Source organism: Bos mutus, chromosome 3 (assembly GCF_027580195.1).
Source record: "Bos mutus isolate GX-2022 chromosome 3, NWIPB_WYAK_1.1, whole genome shotgun sequence".
In the NCBI taxonomy this organism is placed as follows: Eukaryota; Metazoa; Chordata; class Mammalia; order Artiodactyla; family Bovidae; genus Bos; species Bos mutus.
Window position 1 is genome coordinate 28,268,707 of NC_091619.1, and position 18,325 is coordinate 28,287,031.

Here is an 18,325-nt window from a genome sequence, read left to right on the forward strand (position 1 = left end):
AAAAGAAATGCAAAAAGGCAAAATGGTTGTCTGAGGAAGCCTTATAAACAGCTGAGAAAAGAAGAGAAGCTAAAGGCAAAGGAGAAAAGGAAAGATAAACCCATCTGAATGCAGAGTTTCAAAGAATAGCAAGGAGAGATAAGAAAGCTTTCCTCAGTGATCAATGCAAAGAAATAGAGGAAAACAATAGACTGAGAAAGACTAGAGATCTCTTCAAGAAAATCAGAGATACAAAGCGAACATTTCATGCAAAGATGGGCACAATAAAGGACCTAAACGGTATGGACCTAAGAAGCAGAAGATAATAAGAAGAGGTGGCAATAATACACAGAACTATACAAAAAAGATCTTCATGACCCAGATAACCACAAGGGTGTGATCACTCACCTAGAGACAGACATCCTGAAGTGTGAAGTCAAGTGGGCCTTTGGAAGCATCACTATGAACAAAGCTAGTGGAGGTGATAGAATTCTAGCTGAGCTATTTCAAATACTAAAAGATGATGCTGTGAAAGTGCTGCACTCAATATGAGAGCAAATTTGGAAAACTCAGCAGTGGCCTCAGGACTGGAAAAGGTCAGTTTTCATTCCAGTCCCAAAAAAGGCAATGCCAAACAATGCTCAAACTACCGCACAATTGCACTCATCTCACACACTAGCAAGGTAATGCTCAAAATTCTCCAAGTGAGGCTTCAGCAGTACGTGGGCCAAGAACTTCCAGATATTCAAGCTGGATTCAGAAAAGGCAGAGGAACGACAGATCAAATTGCCAACATTGTTGTATCATAGAAAAAGCAAGAGAGTTCCAGAAAAACATCTATTTCTGCTTTATTGACTATGCTAAAGCCTTTGACTGTGGATCCCAACAAACTGTGGAAAACTTGTCAATAGATGGGAATACCAGACCACTTGACCTGCCTCCTGAGAAATCTGTATGCAGGTCAAGAAGCAACATTTAGAACTGGACATGGAACAATGGACTGGTTCCAAATTGGTAAAGGAGTATGTCAAGGATGTATATTGTCACCCTGCTTATTTAACTTATATGCAGAGTTCAGTTCAGTCGCTCAGTCATGTCTGACTCTTTGCAACCCCATGAACCTCAGCACGCCAGGCCTCCCTGTCCATCACCAACTCCCAGAGTCCACCCAAACCCATGTCCGTTGAGTTGGTGATGCCATCCAACCATCTAACCCTTTGTTGTCCCCTTCTCCTCCTGCCCTCAATCTTTCTCAGCATCAGGGTCTTTTCTAATGAGTCAGCTCTTCGCATCAGGTGGCCAAAGTATTGGAGTTTCAGCTTCAACATCAGTTCTTCCAATGAACACCCAGCACTGATCTTCAGAATGGACTGGCTGAATCTCCTTGCAGTCCAAGGGACTCTCAAGAATCTTCTCCAACACCACAGTTCAAAAGCATCAATTCTTCTGTGCTCAGCTTTCTTTATAGTCCAACTCTCACATCCATACATGACCACTGGAAAAACCACAGCTTTGATTAGACAGACCTTTGTTGGCAAAGTACTGTCTCTGCTTTTTATTATGCTGTCTAGGTTGGTCATAACTTTCCTTCCAAGGAGTAAGCTTCTTTTAATTTCATGGCTGCAGTCACCATCTGCAGTGATTTTCGAGCCCAGAAAAATAAAGTCAGCCACTGTTTCCACTGTTTCCCCATCTATCTGCCATGAAGTGATGGGACTGGATGCCATGATCTTAGTTTTCTGAATGTTGAGCTTTAAGCCAACTTTTTATGCAGAGTACCTTATGCAAAATGCCATGCTGGATGAAGCACAAGCTGGAATCAAGACTGCCGGGAGAAATATCAATAACCTCAGATACTCAGATGACACCACCCTTATGGCAGAAAGCGATGAGGAACCAAAGTGCTTCTTGATGAAAGTGAAAAAGTTGGCTTAAAACTCAACATTCAAAAAACTAAGATTATGGCATCCTGTCCCATCACTTCACGGCAAATAGATGGGGAAACAATGGAAACAGTGACAGACTTTATTTTGGGGGGCTCCAAGATCACTGCAGATGGTGACTGCAGCCATGAAATCAAAAGACGCTTGCTCCTTGGAAGAAAAGCTATGACCAACCTAGACAGCATATTGAAAAGCAGGGACATTACTTTGCCAACAAAGGTTTGTCTAGTCAAAGCTATGGTTTTTCCAGTAGTCATGTATGGATGTGAGAGTTGGACTATAAAGAAAGCTGAGCACAGAAGAACTGATGCTTTTGAACTGTGGTGTTGGATAAGACTCTTGAGAGTCCCTTGAACTGCAAGGAGATCCAACCAGTCAATCCTAAAGGAAATCAGTCCTGAATACTCATTGGGAGGACTGATGCTGAAGCTGAAACTCCAATACCGTGGCTACCTGCTACGAAGAACTGACTCATTAGAAAAGACCCTGATGCTGAGAAATACTGAAGGCAGGAGCAGAAGGGAGTGATGGAGGATGAGATGGTTGGATGGCATGTCCGACTCAGCGGACATGAGTTTGAACAAGCTCTGGGAGTTGTTTATGGACAGGGAAACCTGGCGCGCTGCAGTCCATGGGGTCTCAAAGAGTCAGACACGACTGAGTGACTGAACTGAATTGATAATGACTGTTCAGGTACCTGTCTGCATATCCACATCGACGGGGTTTTTCTAGAGTAGGCAACCACAGAGGGAACTGCTCGGTCGGAGTTAGGTGCATCTTTGAATTTACTAGGTATTGCCAAGATGCTTTCCTAAGGGATTGTTATATCATTTTATACCCTCACCAGTTGTATATGTGGATTTCCATTTACCACAATTATCAGACTTTAAAATTTCTATCAATCTGATGGATGTGAAATGGTGGGTAATTGTTATTTCAATTTGCTTTTCCTCTTAATTGACCAGGTAGTAATTAATAATATGGAAAATGCCACTTTGTCATATACCATGTTCTTAACAGAAAAAACATAGAATATCTTTTCAATTTAAGTCATTAAAGACAATGACTTCTTAAATGAAATTTCAAAACACCAATCATAAGGAAAACAGTGGTAACTCTGATTGACAAAAGTTAAGGATTTTGGTTTAATGAAGAAACACAGAACAAGGTTATTAGGTTACACAATGGGAGAAAATATCAATATCCAATAAGAAATTAGTATCTAATATAAATATTTACAAACAGAAATGTTATTGAGATCCCAGTTTAAAAATAAAATGGACAAAGCAAATGAATAGACAATTTGCAGAAGTTCAAAAAACAAGCATATGAAAAGATGCTCAAACTCTCTGACTACCAGAGAAACTAAAATTAAAATGAGACACCACTTGTATAACCGTCAGACTGGCAAAATTACAAAGCTGGATGGTGCCAAGTGTTGGTAAGGATGTGGAATCATTACTAAAGCCACTACAACTCCCCATGGCACTGCTTGGGGAATAGAGACTGCAGAGCTACCCAAAACAACTTCATCATATTAACTATATGTTTACCTTATAACCCAACAATCTGCTCTTGGATATATATGCCACAGACATTCTCACACAGGTTTGTAAGAAGACATGTATGAGGATGCTGCAGATTGATCTGTGGTGATGAGGAGTTGGAGGCAAACTGGAAGTCCGTCAATAGGAGAAACGTTAGGTAATGGATTCACAACATGGAGTACTGTGCAATGGTTACAAAACAGTGAATTACATATATTTACATATGTGTGCAATGCAGATGAATCTAAAAAATAGTAATAAGTGAAAGCAGTTTAAAACTAGTAAGATACAGAACATGGTCCAGATGTAAATAATAAATACATGTACACAAGACACAATACATATGTTGCAAGATCACATATAAACCAAAACATATACATTAAACACATCAGAATGGTTGCCTATAAGAGGGAAGTGAATGAGAGAAGGCTATTTGCACAAAAATAAAAAATAAACAGCTGTCATTTTCTCTGAGAAGTCTCCACTGGCCATCTTATCTAAATTAGACATTCCTATTATTTTCTTTAAAAATCCCTTGCTTTTGTTTCCTTCATAACATCTCAATTTAGTTATCTTGTTTGTGTTCTGACTGCCTTCCCCACTAAGATATAGGATTTATGAAGTCAGTATCATTTCAGTGTTGCTCAGCACAGCATCTCTAGTCCCTCTGGTAGTGCTTGGCACAAAGTATAAAAGAAGGGTCAAATAAATAATACATGAATGAATGAGTCATGGATGCTAATCTCAGGAAGAGTGGCTAGGTCAAACTTAGCAGGCAAGAGGAAATCATTAAAGATTCTGAAGGAAAGAGAAATGACCAGAACCGCACTTAACAAGGAAGACTAGTATGGTAGCAACGAGCAGGGTGGACTGGCGAGAGGGAAGAAACTGGAACACATGAGATCAACTCTCAGAGCCAGAATGAGTCAGTGCAGGGAGCCTACAATGAGGTGATGAAAGCATAAAGAAAGGCAGTGTGAAAGATGCTACAAAGGAAGAAAAGATTCAATTGGTAACAGACTAGATGAAACTGCTGAGAAAAAGAAGGAAGTAAATGAAGACTTCCCTGTCCTGAGCTCTTGCTAAAGCTAAAAAGAGAAATTATGAAGACTTACTCTTTTCGATAGCACAAATGCATATTTGGATATGATGAATTCACAACCAGATATTTATTGAACGCTATCTCTAGGAACTGAAGATAACATTAAGAAAGACATGACATCTGCTTTCACAGAGCTTGTGAAAAAGGCAATTATAATAGCATGATAAAGCAATGATGGAGAAATACAGGGTGCTATTGGAGTGCACAAGTTTGCCAGTGAAGAACTGTTAGATACAGAAAATAAAAAAGATTTAACAAAGAATCATTCAAAAGTTGAAATTGATCTTAAATTAGTACTCCCTAGAATCGAGTAGAGAAAACAGTTATGAAAAGAAAACCATTTTTTCTCTTTTTATTATTTTCCTCTTCAAATCTATACTCTCTTTTCTCCAAGAAAGCCAAAGTGTAAATAGATTTTTTAAAGGGTACAGTATTTTTATTTCCAACCACAAACAGAACTCACAAATGCTTGAGTGAATACAATGAACGTGAATTATTATGAAATACTGCAAACTAGCTACCTTTAATGATTTTAGTACACTGTCTACAATCAACTTTAGAATAACACAGAATGCATTTATTCCCATCTTAATTAGTAAATTACAAATAGCCTAATCAAAAGAAAAACCTCTCAAAGACTAATAGAAAAAACTTTTAAAAAAGTGGTATTTTACTGATCAAATTCCATTTGAAATAATTCCGATCAATCAGACAGTTTTCTGGGCTGCTGTTGTCAATATCTGGGGACATACCATCATACGTTCCACTTTCTAACAATGTTCCACTCTCTTCCAGTGCTTTGAACTGTTCAACAGAAATGAAATTATAGTCCACCCCTGGTACTTCCCCATCCCTGGGGGCCCTTGTAGTACCTAAGGAGAGAAAAAAAGAAAAAAATAGGTTGTAAAGTGCTTTTAAACTTACAAAATATTGAAAATAATCGAAAATTCAGTTTATAGAGAACACATGGGAAACACTATTGAATATATTGTATCCAGAGTGATAAGAGACTTTGAGGCAAATTAACATTCCTAGGTCAAAGTAGGATAATACTACAGAATGAGTAAATATATTTTAATAAAATCTATAGATAGCTATGAAATTCAAAATTACAAAGATTAAAATGTTAGTGTCCAAGAAAGCTTAACTTTCCAAGACTCAACAGTTAATTCTTTTAAACCTTAATTCTCATGCTTAACATTTAAAGGAGAGGTAAATCCACCAAGGAAAGGCTTCAGGTTCATGTAGCTACTGTACATATTTTTTTTTCCTTGGCAGAAATGTAAACTAATATTCTACTTACTAGAGTTGTAAGACAATAAAAAAGAGAAACAACTTTTCAAAATTGTTTTATTAATAAACCCCACTTTAAAAACCTGAACAAATATTAACCACGCAATTATTTTTAGACTCCTTAATAAAGGGCTCAGGGCTTAAGGTATGAATTCACAAAATGTAATTTTATACATATCGCTGCTTAGTCATTATTCTCTTCAAGTAATTTCAAAACATTAAGCCACAAGCAAATTGCTTAATGAAATTCACTACAGCAACTGAGCACTACATTTCTATCTAGTAAGGACTCAACGCCAAAGTAAAATCTTCAGATCCAGGATATAAATTCAAGCTATGGCAGCAGTGCTGTACTTTACTGAATTTCACTGAACAAGAATCAATAGTTTTTTAACTGAAATTGGAAATGTCACTTCAAATACCAGAAAATACAAACAAGATATCCAGGTAGTTAGCCTGGAAACAGTTAGGATATTGTCCTGCCAAGGATGCCTTCCCAAGCCCATTTCTCTATTTATGCTACCTATTTGTTAACAGCACTCCAAGGCAGAAACCCGAGAAGTAACCTTGGGCTCTTCCTTCTACTCTACACCTAGTCACCAAATCTGGTTGATTCCATCTCCTAAACACCTATAGGATTTATATACTTGTCTTCATTCTTACATCCACTTAATCCATATCAGTATCAATGGGCTGTACTGTTGGTCTCCTGAGCTCAACCCTGTCTTCATCCTAGCTACAGACCTTAACCAAACTGCAATCAGTGACTTTTCTAAAACCATCTGAGCAAAAACCCTCTAAATGGTTCCCATGATCCTTGATGTAAAATCCAGGTTCTACCTCTCCAGCTTCTTTCTTTCCTCACCCCTTTCACATTCTAGGCTTTAGCCATAATCAATTTTTTTTTTTTCCAATTCTTTTAATGTTCCTCATACTTGCTTATCTCCAAGGCCTTTGCCAAGCCATTCTTCTCCTTGGAAGACTTCCTATACCCTTTCCCTCTTACCCCAGTTAACTCCTACTCATCCTTCAGCTTCTGATTGAGAAAGCTTCTTTAGAGAACTTTCCCATGTAGGTATGGGAATATGCAGGAACCTCATCTGTTTGGTTCAGAGCAATACCCCAAGTCTCTGCACAGTGTAAATCCCATAGCAGGCACTCATGAGATAGTTGTCAGATAAATTAAGTAAAATTTTATACAAATGTAATCATCACAGGCCCTGGAAATACGCTATCATATTATAAATTAATTCATGGGAAGCTATTAATTGCTTTTACATCTTGTAATGTGAAAAAAACCCACAATGATGATTAATGGTAATAATCTCAGAAAATAATGATTAAGGAAACATTCTAAGTAACAAAGACTGTTGCATTTCTTATCTGTTTTATATCACAGAGGATATAAAATCTCTAAAACATAACTTCCCTTTTTAACTTTTTTTTTCATATCAAATTTTTGTTTCTCATATACTGATTAAAATTACATTGTTAGAGTTCCCAAATTAACAGCTTTCAGTTCCACATTAGGTAAAAGTTAATCTTAGAAAGTAAATTTATGATTAGCAGCTGTGATAGATGGAAGACATGACCATGTATTTTACACCTCCTCCTATCAAGAGATGGAGCCTGTTGCCTCACCTCTTGAATCTGAACTGGACTTAAGGCTTGCTTTGAATAACTTAGTGTGATGTTGCACAAGTTCAGGAGTCTAGACCTCTGTCTTTGCCTCCTTGGAATGGTCTCACCAACATGTACGGATGTCCAGACAAGACTACTGAATGATGAGGGAGAATACCATTCAATAAACACCACCAAGGCCCAGATATGAAAGAGGCCAGTTTAGCCCCTCTAACGCCAGCTTACCTGTCAATGACCAGCCACATGAGTGGGTCCAGATGAGCTCAGCAAACTCATGAAATCATGAGAAATCATACATGATAGTTATTTTAAGCCATTAAGTTCTAGGGTAGTCTGTTATGTGGCAAAGGCTAATTGAAATATTATCTAAATAAACTCTACTATAAACATAATGACTATATAAAATCCAATTTAAAAGCAAATCATACTAAAGATAATACTATTTTATTTAAAAAAAAAAAAAGCACTGACCCAAGAGGCAGGAGCAACTCTGCATTTTAGTCTAGGATAATCATTAGTGGTAAAATTTTGAGCAAGCACTTAAATCCCCCTGGGCTTGGTTCTCTTTCTGCAAAGTGTCACTGAGCAAGATGGTGATCATGATTCTTTCCATTAATAAACATAAAATGTGTGATTCTAGCATATATATTTCCAAGACTTACAAAGTAACTTGAATGTTAATTCTCTTTACAAATGTATTATAAATTTTCACTTTTCCCTTCAAATAATGTACTCTCATACACATAAAAAGTTTTCTACCTTCCCCTATCCAACTCCACTGCCCTCAGCACTCCAGAAAATTTACCTTTCTACTCTTGATACTCTCTAACACTTAATGTAAAGCTTTGCACATCCCCTCCAATCAACATTATATTGCTCCTTTTTACATAAAAATTCCTCCAAGTTCTTCTTCCTCAGTGTCCAATTCCTCTCCTCTCATTTTCTCGAGCCCATTCCAATCAGATAACTGCCCCAACCGGCCCCACTGAGACAATCTGTGCATCAGAAGTCTCACTTTGCTTAACCCACTGGTGAAGGTTCAGTCCATAACCTGGCAAATCAACAACCTTTGACATAACTGATCACTCCCTCCTTTTTCTGTTTTATTCTGAAATGTACAGAAAACATATATGTAAAGTTTAGTTCAGTTCAGTTGCTCAGTCATGTCCAACTCTTTACGACCCCATGAAATGCAGCACCCCAGGCCTCCCTGTCCATCACCAACTCCCAGAGATAACCCAAACTCACATCCATCGAGTCGGTGATCCCATCCAGCCATCTCATCCTCTGGCGTCCCCCTCTCCTCCTGCCCCCAATCCCTCCCAACATCAGTCTTTTCCAATGAGTCAACTCTTCCCATGAGGTGGCCAAAGTATTGGAGTTTCAGCATTAGCATCAGTCCTTCCAATGAACACCTAGGACTGAACTCCTTTAGAATGGACTGGTTGGATCCCCTTGCAGTCCAAGGGACTCTCAAGAGTCTTCTCCAACACCACAGTTCAAAAGCATCAATTCTTCAGTGCTCAGCTTTCTTCACAGTCCAACTCTCACATCCATACATGACCACTGGAAACACTATAGCCTTGACTAGATGGACCTTTGTTGGCAAACTAATGTCTCTGCTTTTGAATATGCTATCTAGGTTGGTCATAACTTTCCTTCCAAGGAATAAGTGTCTTTTAATTTCATGGCTGTAGTCATTATCTGCAGTGATTTTGCAGCCCAAATAAATAAAAGTCTGACACTATTTCTACTGTTTCCCCATCTATTTCCCATGAAGTGATGGGACCAGATGCCCAATCTTAGTTTTCTGAATGTTGAGCTTTAAGCCAACTTTTTCACTCCTCTTTCACTTTCATCAAGAGGTTTTTCAGTTCCTCTTCACTTTCTGCCATAAGGGTGGTGTCATCTGCATATCTGAGGTTATTGGTATTTCTCCCGGCAATCTTGATTCCAGTTGGTGCTTCCTTCAGCCCAGCATTTCTCATGATGTACTCTGCATAGAAGTTAAATAAGCAGGGTGACAGTATACAGCCTTGTCGTACTCCTTTTCCTATTTGGAACCAGTCTGTTGTTCCATGTCCAGTTCTAACTGTTGCTTCCTGACCTGCATATAGGTTTCTCAAGAGGCAGGTCAGGTGGTCTGGTATTCCCATCTCTTTCAGAATTTTCCACAGTTTATTGTGATCCACATAGTCAAAGGCTTTGGCATAGTCAATAAAGCAGAAATAGATGCTTTTCTGGAACTCTCTTGCTTTTTCCATGATCCAGAGGATGTTGGCAATTTGATCTCTGGTTCCTCTGCCTTTTCTAAAACCAGCTTAAATATCACGTACTATTGAAGCCTGGCTTGGAGAATTTTGAGCATGACTTTACAAGCATGTGAGATGAGTGCAACTGTGCGGTAGTTTGAGCATTCTTTGGCATTGCCTTTCTTTGGGATTGGAATGAAAACTGACCTTTTCCAGTCCTGTGGCCACTGCTGGGTTTTCCAATTTGCTGGTATATTGAGTGCAGCACTTTCACAGCATCATCTTTCAGGATTTGAAATAGCTCAACTGGAATTCCATCACCTCCACTAGCTTTGTTCGTGGTGATGCTTTCTAAGGCCCACTTGATTTCACATTCCAGGATGTCTGGCTCTAGGTGAGTGATCACACCATCATGATTATCTTGGTTGTGAACATCTCTTTTTGTACAGTTCTTCTGTGTATTCTTGCCACCTCTTCTTAATATCTTCTGCTTCTGTTAGGTCCCTACCATTTCTGTCCTTTATCGAGCCCATCTTTGCATGAAATGTTCCCTTGGTATCTCTAATTTTCTTGAAGAGATCACTAGTCTTTCCCATTCTGGTGTTTTCCTCTATTTCTTTGCATTGATCGCTGAGGAAGGCTATTTTATCTCTCCTTGCTATTCTTTAGAACTCTGCATTCAGATGCTTATATCTTTCCTTTCCTCCTTTGCTTTTCGCTTCTCTTTTCACAGCCATTTATAAGTTTAAATAAAGTTTAGTAGTAATAAGCAATAACAAAGCAAACTCATCCAGATGAAAAAATAGAACACCACTACAATGCCAAAAGCCCCCTCGAGCGGCTACAAATCTCCCCCTCCCTCCACCCACAACGTGACCATCATCTTTACATTTGTGATAATGATTTCTTTTAAAAAAATGTTTTTAGCAACTAAGTAATGCATGTCTGACCAACATAGCTTAGTTTTGCCTGCTTTGCAACTTGATGGGATTGGAATCATACCACATGCATCCTTTTGTGTCCACATCAATACTTACCATGTTTTTAAACTTCTGCCAACATGTTAAGTATATAAAGGTATCTCACGTTGTATTTAATGTTCAACTACTTTAAAAGAGTAAACATTCTTTTTCATATATTTACTAGCCACAGAGATTTCTTCTGTTGTAAAGTGGCTGCTCAAGTCTGCCGCTTCTCTGTTGGGCTGCCTGTCTTTTTACAATTGTAGTTCTTTACATTCTAGATACTACATTACTTCATCAAATCTAAGCAATCAACAGCTTCTAAAATATACCATTATTTTACCCTAAAAAAGAAAAAAAACCCTGGCAATTATAATTGAAATATTTCACATATTGCAAGATGCATTCCAATTGTAGAGAGGCTAAAATGTGAAATAATTGTGTCTCAGCACTGCAGTCTTTTGCCAGATATATGTGGTTGCAAATGGGGTGTTTCTGCTACAGAAATATGCTTTGAAATATGCTTTCTTCAAATAGTGCTTTCTGCAAAATCAGACACCAAAAATAAGAAAAGCTTACAGAGAAAATAGGATAGGGTTGATCTCTTAAACTCTACTGCAACTCAGTAAACAGAGCACTGGTAAAGCCAATAACAATCCCAATGAAAAATATTAATACAATTTAGTAGATTTTATGTTCCTAATAAAAAATACTAAAGTAAATAAAATACTTTGTTTTTAAAATTTCCTATGAAAAGGTAGCTTGACAGAAAGGTACAGAGGGTTGAGGACACTGAATAATAAAGACAAGGCAAAAGGTAAAATCAATAACTTTAAGATAAAGTACAAGTTCAAATTGAGAAAAGAGGCCAAACTGAGGTGAACAGGCATCATACACAGTGAAACAAAAGCAACACTCAGCTGTGTTTGTATATTGTGTTTACTTGCTGCTACTTGATGATACACAAGATTGGCTAGAGAAAATGCAATAGGAACCAATGGTACTTCTCAGTTCAGTTGACATCTTTCTCCTACCTACTTACCTGCATTATTGAAACGTTGGAAAACAGAATCTTCTCTCACTGTGATTTCCTTTCACCTTTTTTTTTTTTTTTTTTTAAATAAACAGTCCTTTGATGATAGAAGTTTTTCATTTTAATGTAGTCAAATTTATCAATTCTTTCCTTTAGAGCTAATGGTTTTGTGTTCTGCTTTAGAAATCCTTTCCAAGGCCATGGAGGTATTCTACATTCTTTTTAAAAAAGCATTACAGCTTTGCCTTTCACACCTAGTACCTTTAATGTACTAAAGTTTTTTTTTTTTTTTGGTTTGATGGGAAGTAGTAGCCCAATTTCCTTTTTTTCCCCAAATGCTTATTCAATAAGATTTATTGAAAAAAATCAGTATTTTCTCCTCTAATCGGCCATGGCACTCCTGTCACAGGAATCCTATACAGAAATGCCCATATGAGACTGACTGTCTACATCCCATTTACCTACTGGCCCTTCCTGCACCTTTGTCAGTGTTGTAATTATTATAGTGCTGTGATAAATCTTGAGATATAGCAGGAAAAGTTCTTATTTTCTTTCTATTCATAGCTTTTCTATATAAATTCTAGAATCAGGCTAAAAATGCTGAAATTTTTATTGAATTAGATTGAATCTATTAATCAATTTGAGGAGAACTGAAATCTTTACCATATTGAGTCTTTACTCCATGAACAATAAATCTGTCAAAATATTTAGATTAATGTCCATTAATTTTACCTTATAGAGATCTTTACCCTTTATAGTCAGAGATGAAGTAGGTATTTCAACGGTTTTTATGCTATTTTTATGCTATACATGGTATTTTTCTACAAATTTTCATTTTTTAATTGTTGATAGTATGAAGGAATAGAATTATGGGAGCTGATTTGGTCACTTTACATAACTTATCTATAATAAAATTGACTAATTCTAATGGTATAATTTGCCCATAATGCAGTTCACTAATTCTCGTGATAGAGTCCTATGAATTTGGGGAACCGTCACCCCCAAAAGTCTCCTTGTGCCCTTCTGCAGTCTCCCACCCCATGGCAGCCACTGGCCTGTTGACACTATAGTTCTCCTTTAATAGGCGCTCACATAAATGAAATCACACATTAATTTGATTTCAGTAGTGGTTTGTGTCTGGCTTCTTTCACTTTGCATGATGCTTTTGAGATTCATCCAGTTTTTTGTTCAATATCCTTTTATTACTGAGGGGTATTCCAATTCCACTGTATAGATACGCCAAAATTTGATTTTGCATTCACCGCTGGTGGACATTCAGACTGTTTCCAGATTTTAGATACTATATAAAAAACTGTTGTACATTTACAAGTCTTTGGGTAGATCTATATTTAAATTTACGTTGGGTTAATGCCTAAGAGTAGAGTTGCTGGGTCATGATAAGTGTATGCTTAACTTTATAAGAAAAAGTCCAAAGTAGACATACTACTTTGCATTCCCATAAACAATATAAGAGCTATAGCTGTTTTACATTATTGTTTCCATGTAGGAATTCCTTTCTGGAGCTTCCTGACAGATTTACTTTTTCTAAATCCCAAGAAAAATGAGTTGAAAGGGAAAATGAAGAGGAAAAAATATATACTTCTACTGTGAGAATTAAAGCTTAATAATTTAACATAGAGATGCTACTGGTTTGAAAGAATCTATTGATATCCATTGAAAGCAAGAGCAGGAAACACTGAAAGCAGAATGAAATGTTAACATTGACATTTCCAGGGACTAGGACAAAAGCATAGGGGAGAGCAGCAGTCACAATCTATCCATCAGCCTTACCTGCAGCTGTTCCCATGCTGGAAGTGCCTGGTCAGGGCTCTGATGATAACAGTGGGTTGTTCTTACAAATATAATACTGAAGGCCAGATAAGACCCTAAGTTGGCAGCTTCAACATGATTCTGTATAATGTTTTTAACACTGGTCAGGGCATCTGAATGTTACCTGAACACTATTCAACAATGTTCTCTGATATTTTCCTCCATTTGATATTTGCTACAAGTTGCAGAGCTTTGTAAATAAGAGAAGTGCAAGAAGTGAATGCTGTTGTAGAACACTTCAGCCTGAAATCAGAAACTAGTCTACAATCTGAAGTAAAAGCAACATAGACTTCAATGGCACAAACAATCAGGGCAAGAAAACAAGTACTTTCAGCATTAAAAAAGGAAACAAGCTTATATGATCAGTGCAAAATGAAATTTTTTTTCCTATGTCTGAATATTTGTTACCAAAGATCAAGGTGATCAGATAATGCAACTGATACTTTACATGCTTCAAATTTTCATTTCAGGAGTGCAAAATTGAAATATTAAATATGTGAAGTATTATCTTTCAAACTTTAGATGATTTTTATTTGGCATTTATTTTGTGTTAGTGTTCATTCTTTTAAGACTTTGTTAGCAAATGCCTGTATCAGGCTGAGACCATTTAAAAATGTTATCAAAATCTTGTTATATTAATTTTTAATAATATTAACCCATTTGATTTTATGCTGTCATTTTCTCTCTTTAAGCACTTGGTGCACTCAGGAGAAACCATCCCACACCTCAGTGTTCAGAGCCATTATTACTGCTCTAATGGTCAAGTGTAGCAGTCATTAGGGTTCACAAGGTATTTGGCTCAACTGGTACTTCGTCACAATCAGCCACAGGTTATACTAAGATTAAATGACGATATCACTTATCACAAATTATCAGCAACCTGCTTCCCGCTGGAAGGAATTTGGCTCTGTGCTCAAGCCCAAGTACACATCCAAAAGCAATCTTAAAATCCCTTCTTGGAGCATCTGTCTCCTGGGACTGCTACCAGTACCAATCCTTTAACAGCCAGGGTCCAAGCAGGAGGAAGAAACTGTATGGTAACTTGAACAAGGACAACCTTATGTAAAGAATTATTAAATATGTATAAAGAATTAACTAAGGTGAAATAAAAGAGAATTCTAAAGAGTATCATCCTAGAGTTCAACAAGAATACTCGAGTAAGGAAAAAACTTGGAAGAAAGAGATGCTCTCAAAGTCTGAGATTCAGACCTTTTTGGAGAAGGTGCATAGCAGCCCACTGGATGGTAGAAAAGTTTGCTGGGCGGCCTTGGGACAGAGCTGGTTCACTATCAGTGAGCAGGGTCTGCTGGAGTACCAATAAAATTCACCAGCAAACTGCTTTGAGTGGAAGAGACATGTAGCGGGGTGTTTTGGACTTACTAGAAAATCAGCTGGGAAACTGGCTGGGTTTGCTGGAAACCCACTGGAAAAACATTTGCAAGAGATTTTGCTGAAATCTGGGGAGCCTGCTGGGTTCCCCACAGAACTCATCAGGAAACTGTGAAGAACTCAGCTGGCACACTGGTGGAATTTATGAAGCCACCTATGTGAGCCTGTTCCAGAACTCACTGCTGGGACTCCCCCCACTCCTACCCCTCACTCCCCTCCCTACCCCACCCATGTGTACCACTGAACTTGCCCTTGGGTAGCTGACTGCTAGAGCGCTGCTGAAACTGAGTATCTTTTTGCAGGCAGAAGCAAAAAGAAAAAGGCACACTGAAGCCAGGAAAAGAAGACTCTTTTTTTCTCCAGTATCCTTCCTACACCTTCTACTGACAAAGCTCAACATTGTGCCAGATGGTAAGGAGAAAATGTGACAATATCATAAGTAGGCAAAAAGTAGATTTGAAGCCAAGAGGCTGTGAGTAATAAACTGGCAGACTAGTTTTCTGAGAGATTACATCATGAACTCAAGTTGAATTTTTGTCAAATGTTTTTTTAGCACCTATGGAGAAGATCATATGGCTTTTCTAGTTGGTTACTATATTAATCTTCACATGTTATACCAACCTTGCATTCCTGGGACAAATCTCACTTGGTCAAAATGTGTTATCCCTTTTCTATATTGCTATGTACTGATTTGCTAAAATAAAGGATTTTGAGCCTATGTTCATGAAAAATTTTGGTCTAATACTCTTAATGTTTTCATCTGGCTTTAGAATCAGGATAATGCTCAGATCATGGAGTGAGATTGGGAAATGTTCTAAATTTCAGAAGAAGCTGTATAGAATTCACATTATTTCTTCTTTAAATATTTGGAACAATTTACTAGTACCATCTGGGCCTGAAGTTTTCTCTACGGGAAAATTAAAAACTACAAATTTAATTTCTTTAATAGATACAAGGCTGTTCAGTTCTTCTATTTCTTCCTAAGTGAGCATTGGTAGTTTTTGTCTTCCAAGGGGTTTATACATTTCATACGAGTTGTTGAGTTTACTGGCATAAGTAGTTTAGAAAATTCCTTATTATCCACTTAACCTCTGTAGGATTTTCAGTGATACTATCTCTCATTCCCATTAATGTTTATCACTTCTATTAATCTTCCAGAAGCAGCTCTGAATTTCACAGATTTCTCTCTATTGTTTCTCTATTTTCTAGTTTATTGATTTCTGCTTTTTATTATTTCCTTTCTGCTACTTAATTTGGGTTTACTTTGCTCTTAAGCTAGAAATTTAGATCATCGATAGAGATCTTTATTATTTTCTAAAGTAAGTATTCATTACTATAAATTTCCCTCTAAATACTGCTCTAGCAACACCCCACAAATTGATATACTGTAGTGAAATGTGTGATACTTTTAATTTTTCTTGTGGCTTATTCTTTAACTCACAAGTCAGAAGTGTAGCAACTTAATTTCCAAATATTTGGAGATTTTCTATATATCTTTCTGTAAATGATTTCTAATTTAATTCCATTAGGATCAGAGAATGTATTTACATGATTGAAATCCTCTTAAATGTACAGAATCTTGTTTCATGGTCCAGAATATGATCTATATTTGTATATGTCCCATGTGCACTGCTGCTGCTAAGTCGCTTCAGTCGTGTCCGACTCTGTGTGACCCCACAGACGACAGCCCACCAGGCTCTGCCGTCCCTGGGATTCTCCAGGCAAGAACACTGGAGTGGGTCGCCATTTCCTTCTCCAATGCATGAAAGTGAAGTCGCTCAGTCGTGTCCAACCCTCAGTGACCCCATGGACTGCAGCCTTCCAGGCTCCTCCGTCCATGGGATTTTCCAGGCAAGAGTACTGGAGTGGGGTGCCATTGCCTTCTCTGCCCATGTGCACTAAAGAATGTATATTCCTGTGTTGTTAGATGGCATGCTCTAACAAGTAACAGTTAGGTCAAGCTGGCTGAAAGTGTTATTCATGTTATAATCTTGTTGATTTTTTGCTTACTTTCTCTAAAGCTGGTATTGACATCTTGAATGTAATTATGAAGTTTTCTATTTTCCTTTTAGTTCTCATTCTCATATCATTTCCATTCCATCTGAAGAATTTTCTTTACTATTTTTTATAGTACAAATCTACTGGAGAAAAATTCCCTCATCCTTTATTTTTGTCTCAAAATTTTATTTCTTTTTATTTTTAAGAATACTTTTACTGTATACAAATCTAGGTTGGCATCTTTTTCCTTCCAGCATTTTGAAGATAACATTTGATTGGCTTCCAGCTTGTACTGTTTCTGTTGATAGTCTATAGTTAATTTATATTCCTTGTATGATCTCTTTTTCTGTCTGCCTTTCACATTTTCTCTTTATTACTGGTTTTCAGCAATTAGATTACGATGTACATTGACTTTTTTTTTTTAATGTTTCTACTGCTTGAGGTTTGTTGATACTCTTAGATCCACTGGTTTATAGTTTTCATTGAACCTGGAAACATTTCAGCCACTATTTTTTCAAATATTTGTTCTGCTTCCCGCACTTTGGCTTGATAGTGTGCCATAGGTCAATATGAAGAGATCACAGTCATGTTCTGTCTGTAATCCAAGGTCTGAAAACAGATGTTATAGATATCTTGCCCAATTATTTACAATAAGAGGGTAAACCCAGTATGAGGAAGTGCTTTGTGGCAAAAGTAGAACTGTCCCTCTCTCTCTGACTGACTGATTGCTTTTTAAAAGTTCACTTTTGTATTCTGTTTCCTCTCCATGTTTCTGTTTGATTAATTTATATTAGGTCTTCCAGTTCAGCAATCTTTTCAGTTGCAGTTTCTAATCTAATATGTTAAACTCATCCAGTAAGTTTTTGAAGTTCCATATAGTTCCTTTTTAAAATATGTATCTTGTTTTCTCTTCATTCTGTTCATTTTGTCCTTTAAATCCTTGAGCATATTTATGAGATAACTTTAAAATGTTTGGTATGGTCATTATCTGTGTCATTTCTGTGCTTTTTTTTTTCTTTAATCAGCTCACTTTTAATTATGAGTCACATTTTTTTTTGTTTTTATGCCTAGTAATTTTTTATTAGACACTAGACATTATGAATATGATGCTTTTCAGTGTCTAGATTTTTTTGTCTTCCTTCAAAGCGTTCTTATTTTTCCCCCTTTTCCTCCCTCTCTTCCTTTATTTTTGCTAACTAGATAAGTTACATGCATATTCACTTGATCCTTTTGGGACTTTTTAAATTAAACTTTGTTAAAGTGGGTCTAAATTTATGGGCTCTTTAACACTACTAGTAAGCCATGACCCTTATGGGGTCTCTCCACTCAGGTTGGTTAGAACTCAAACTACTCTTG

At 37.1% G+C, this 18,325-nt stretch overlaps 1 protein-coding gene across 4 annotated transcripts in view; it reads right to left on the reverse strand.

Annotated features, from left to right (window-relative positions):
- The window catches only part of MAGI3 (membrane associated guanylate kinase, WW and PDZ domain containing 3), a 262,766-nt gene that overhangs the window by 92,974 nt on the left and 151,467 nt on the right, over positions 1–18,325 (reverse strand). For all 4 annotated transcript variants that reach the window (XM_005887097.3, XM_070367458.1, XM_005887098.2 and 1 more), the window contains exon 3: positions 5,324–5,443. In XM_005887097.3, the coding sequence (XP_005887159.2) occupies positions 5,324–5,443 (120 nt within the window). The remainder of the gene's footprint in view (positions 1–5,323; positions 5,444–18,325) is intronic.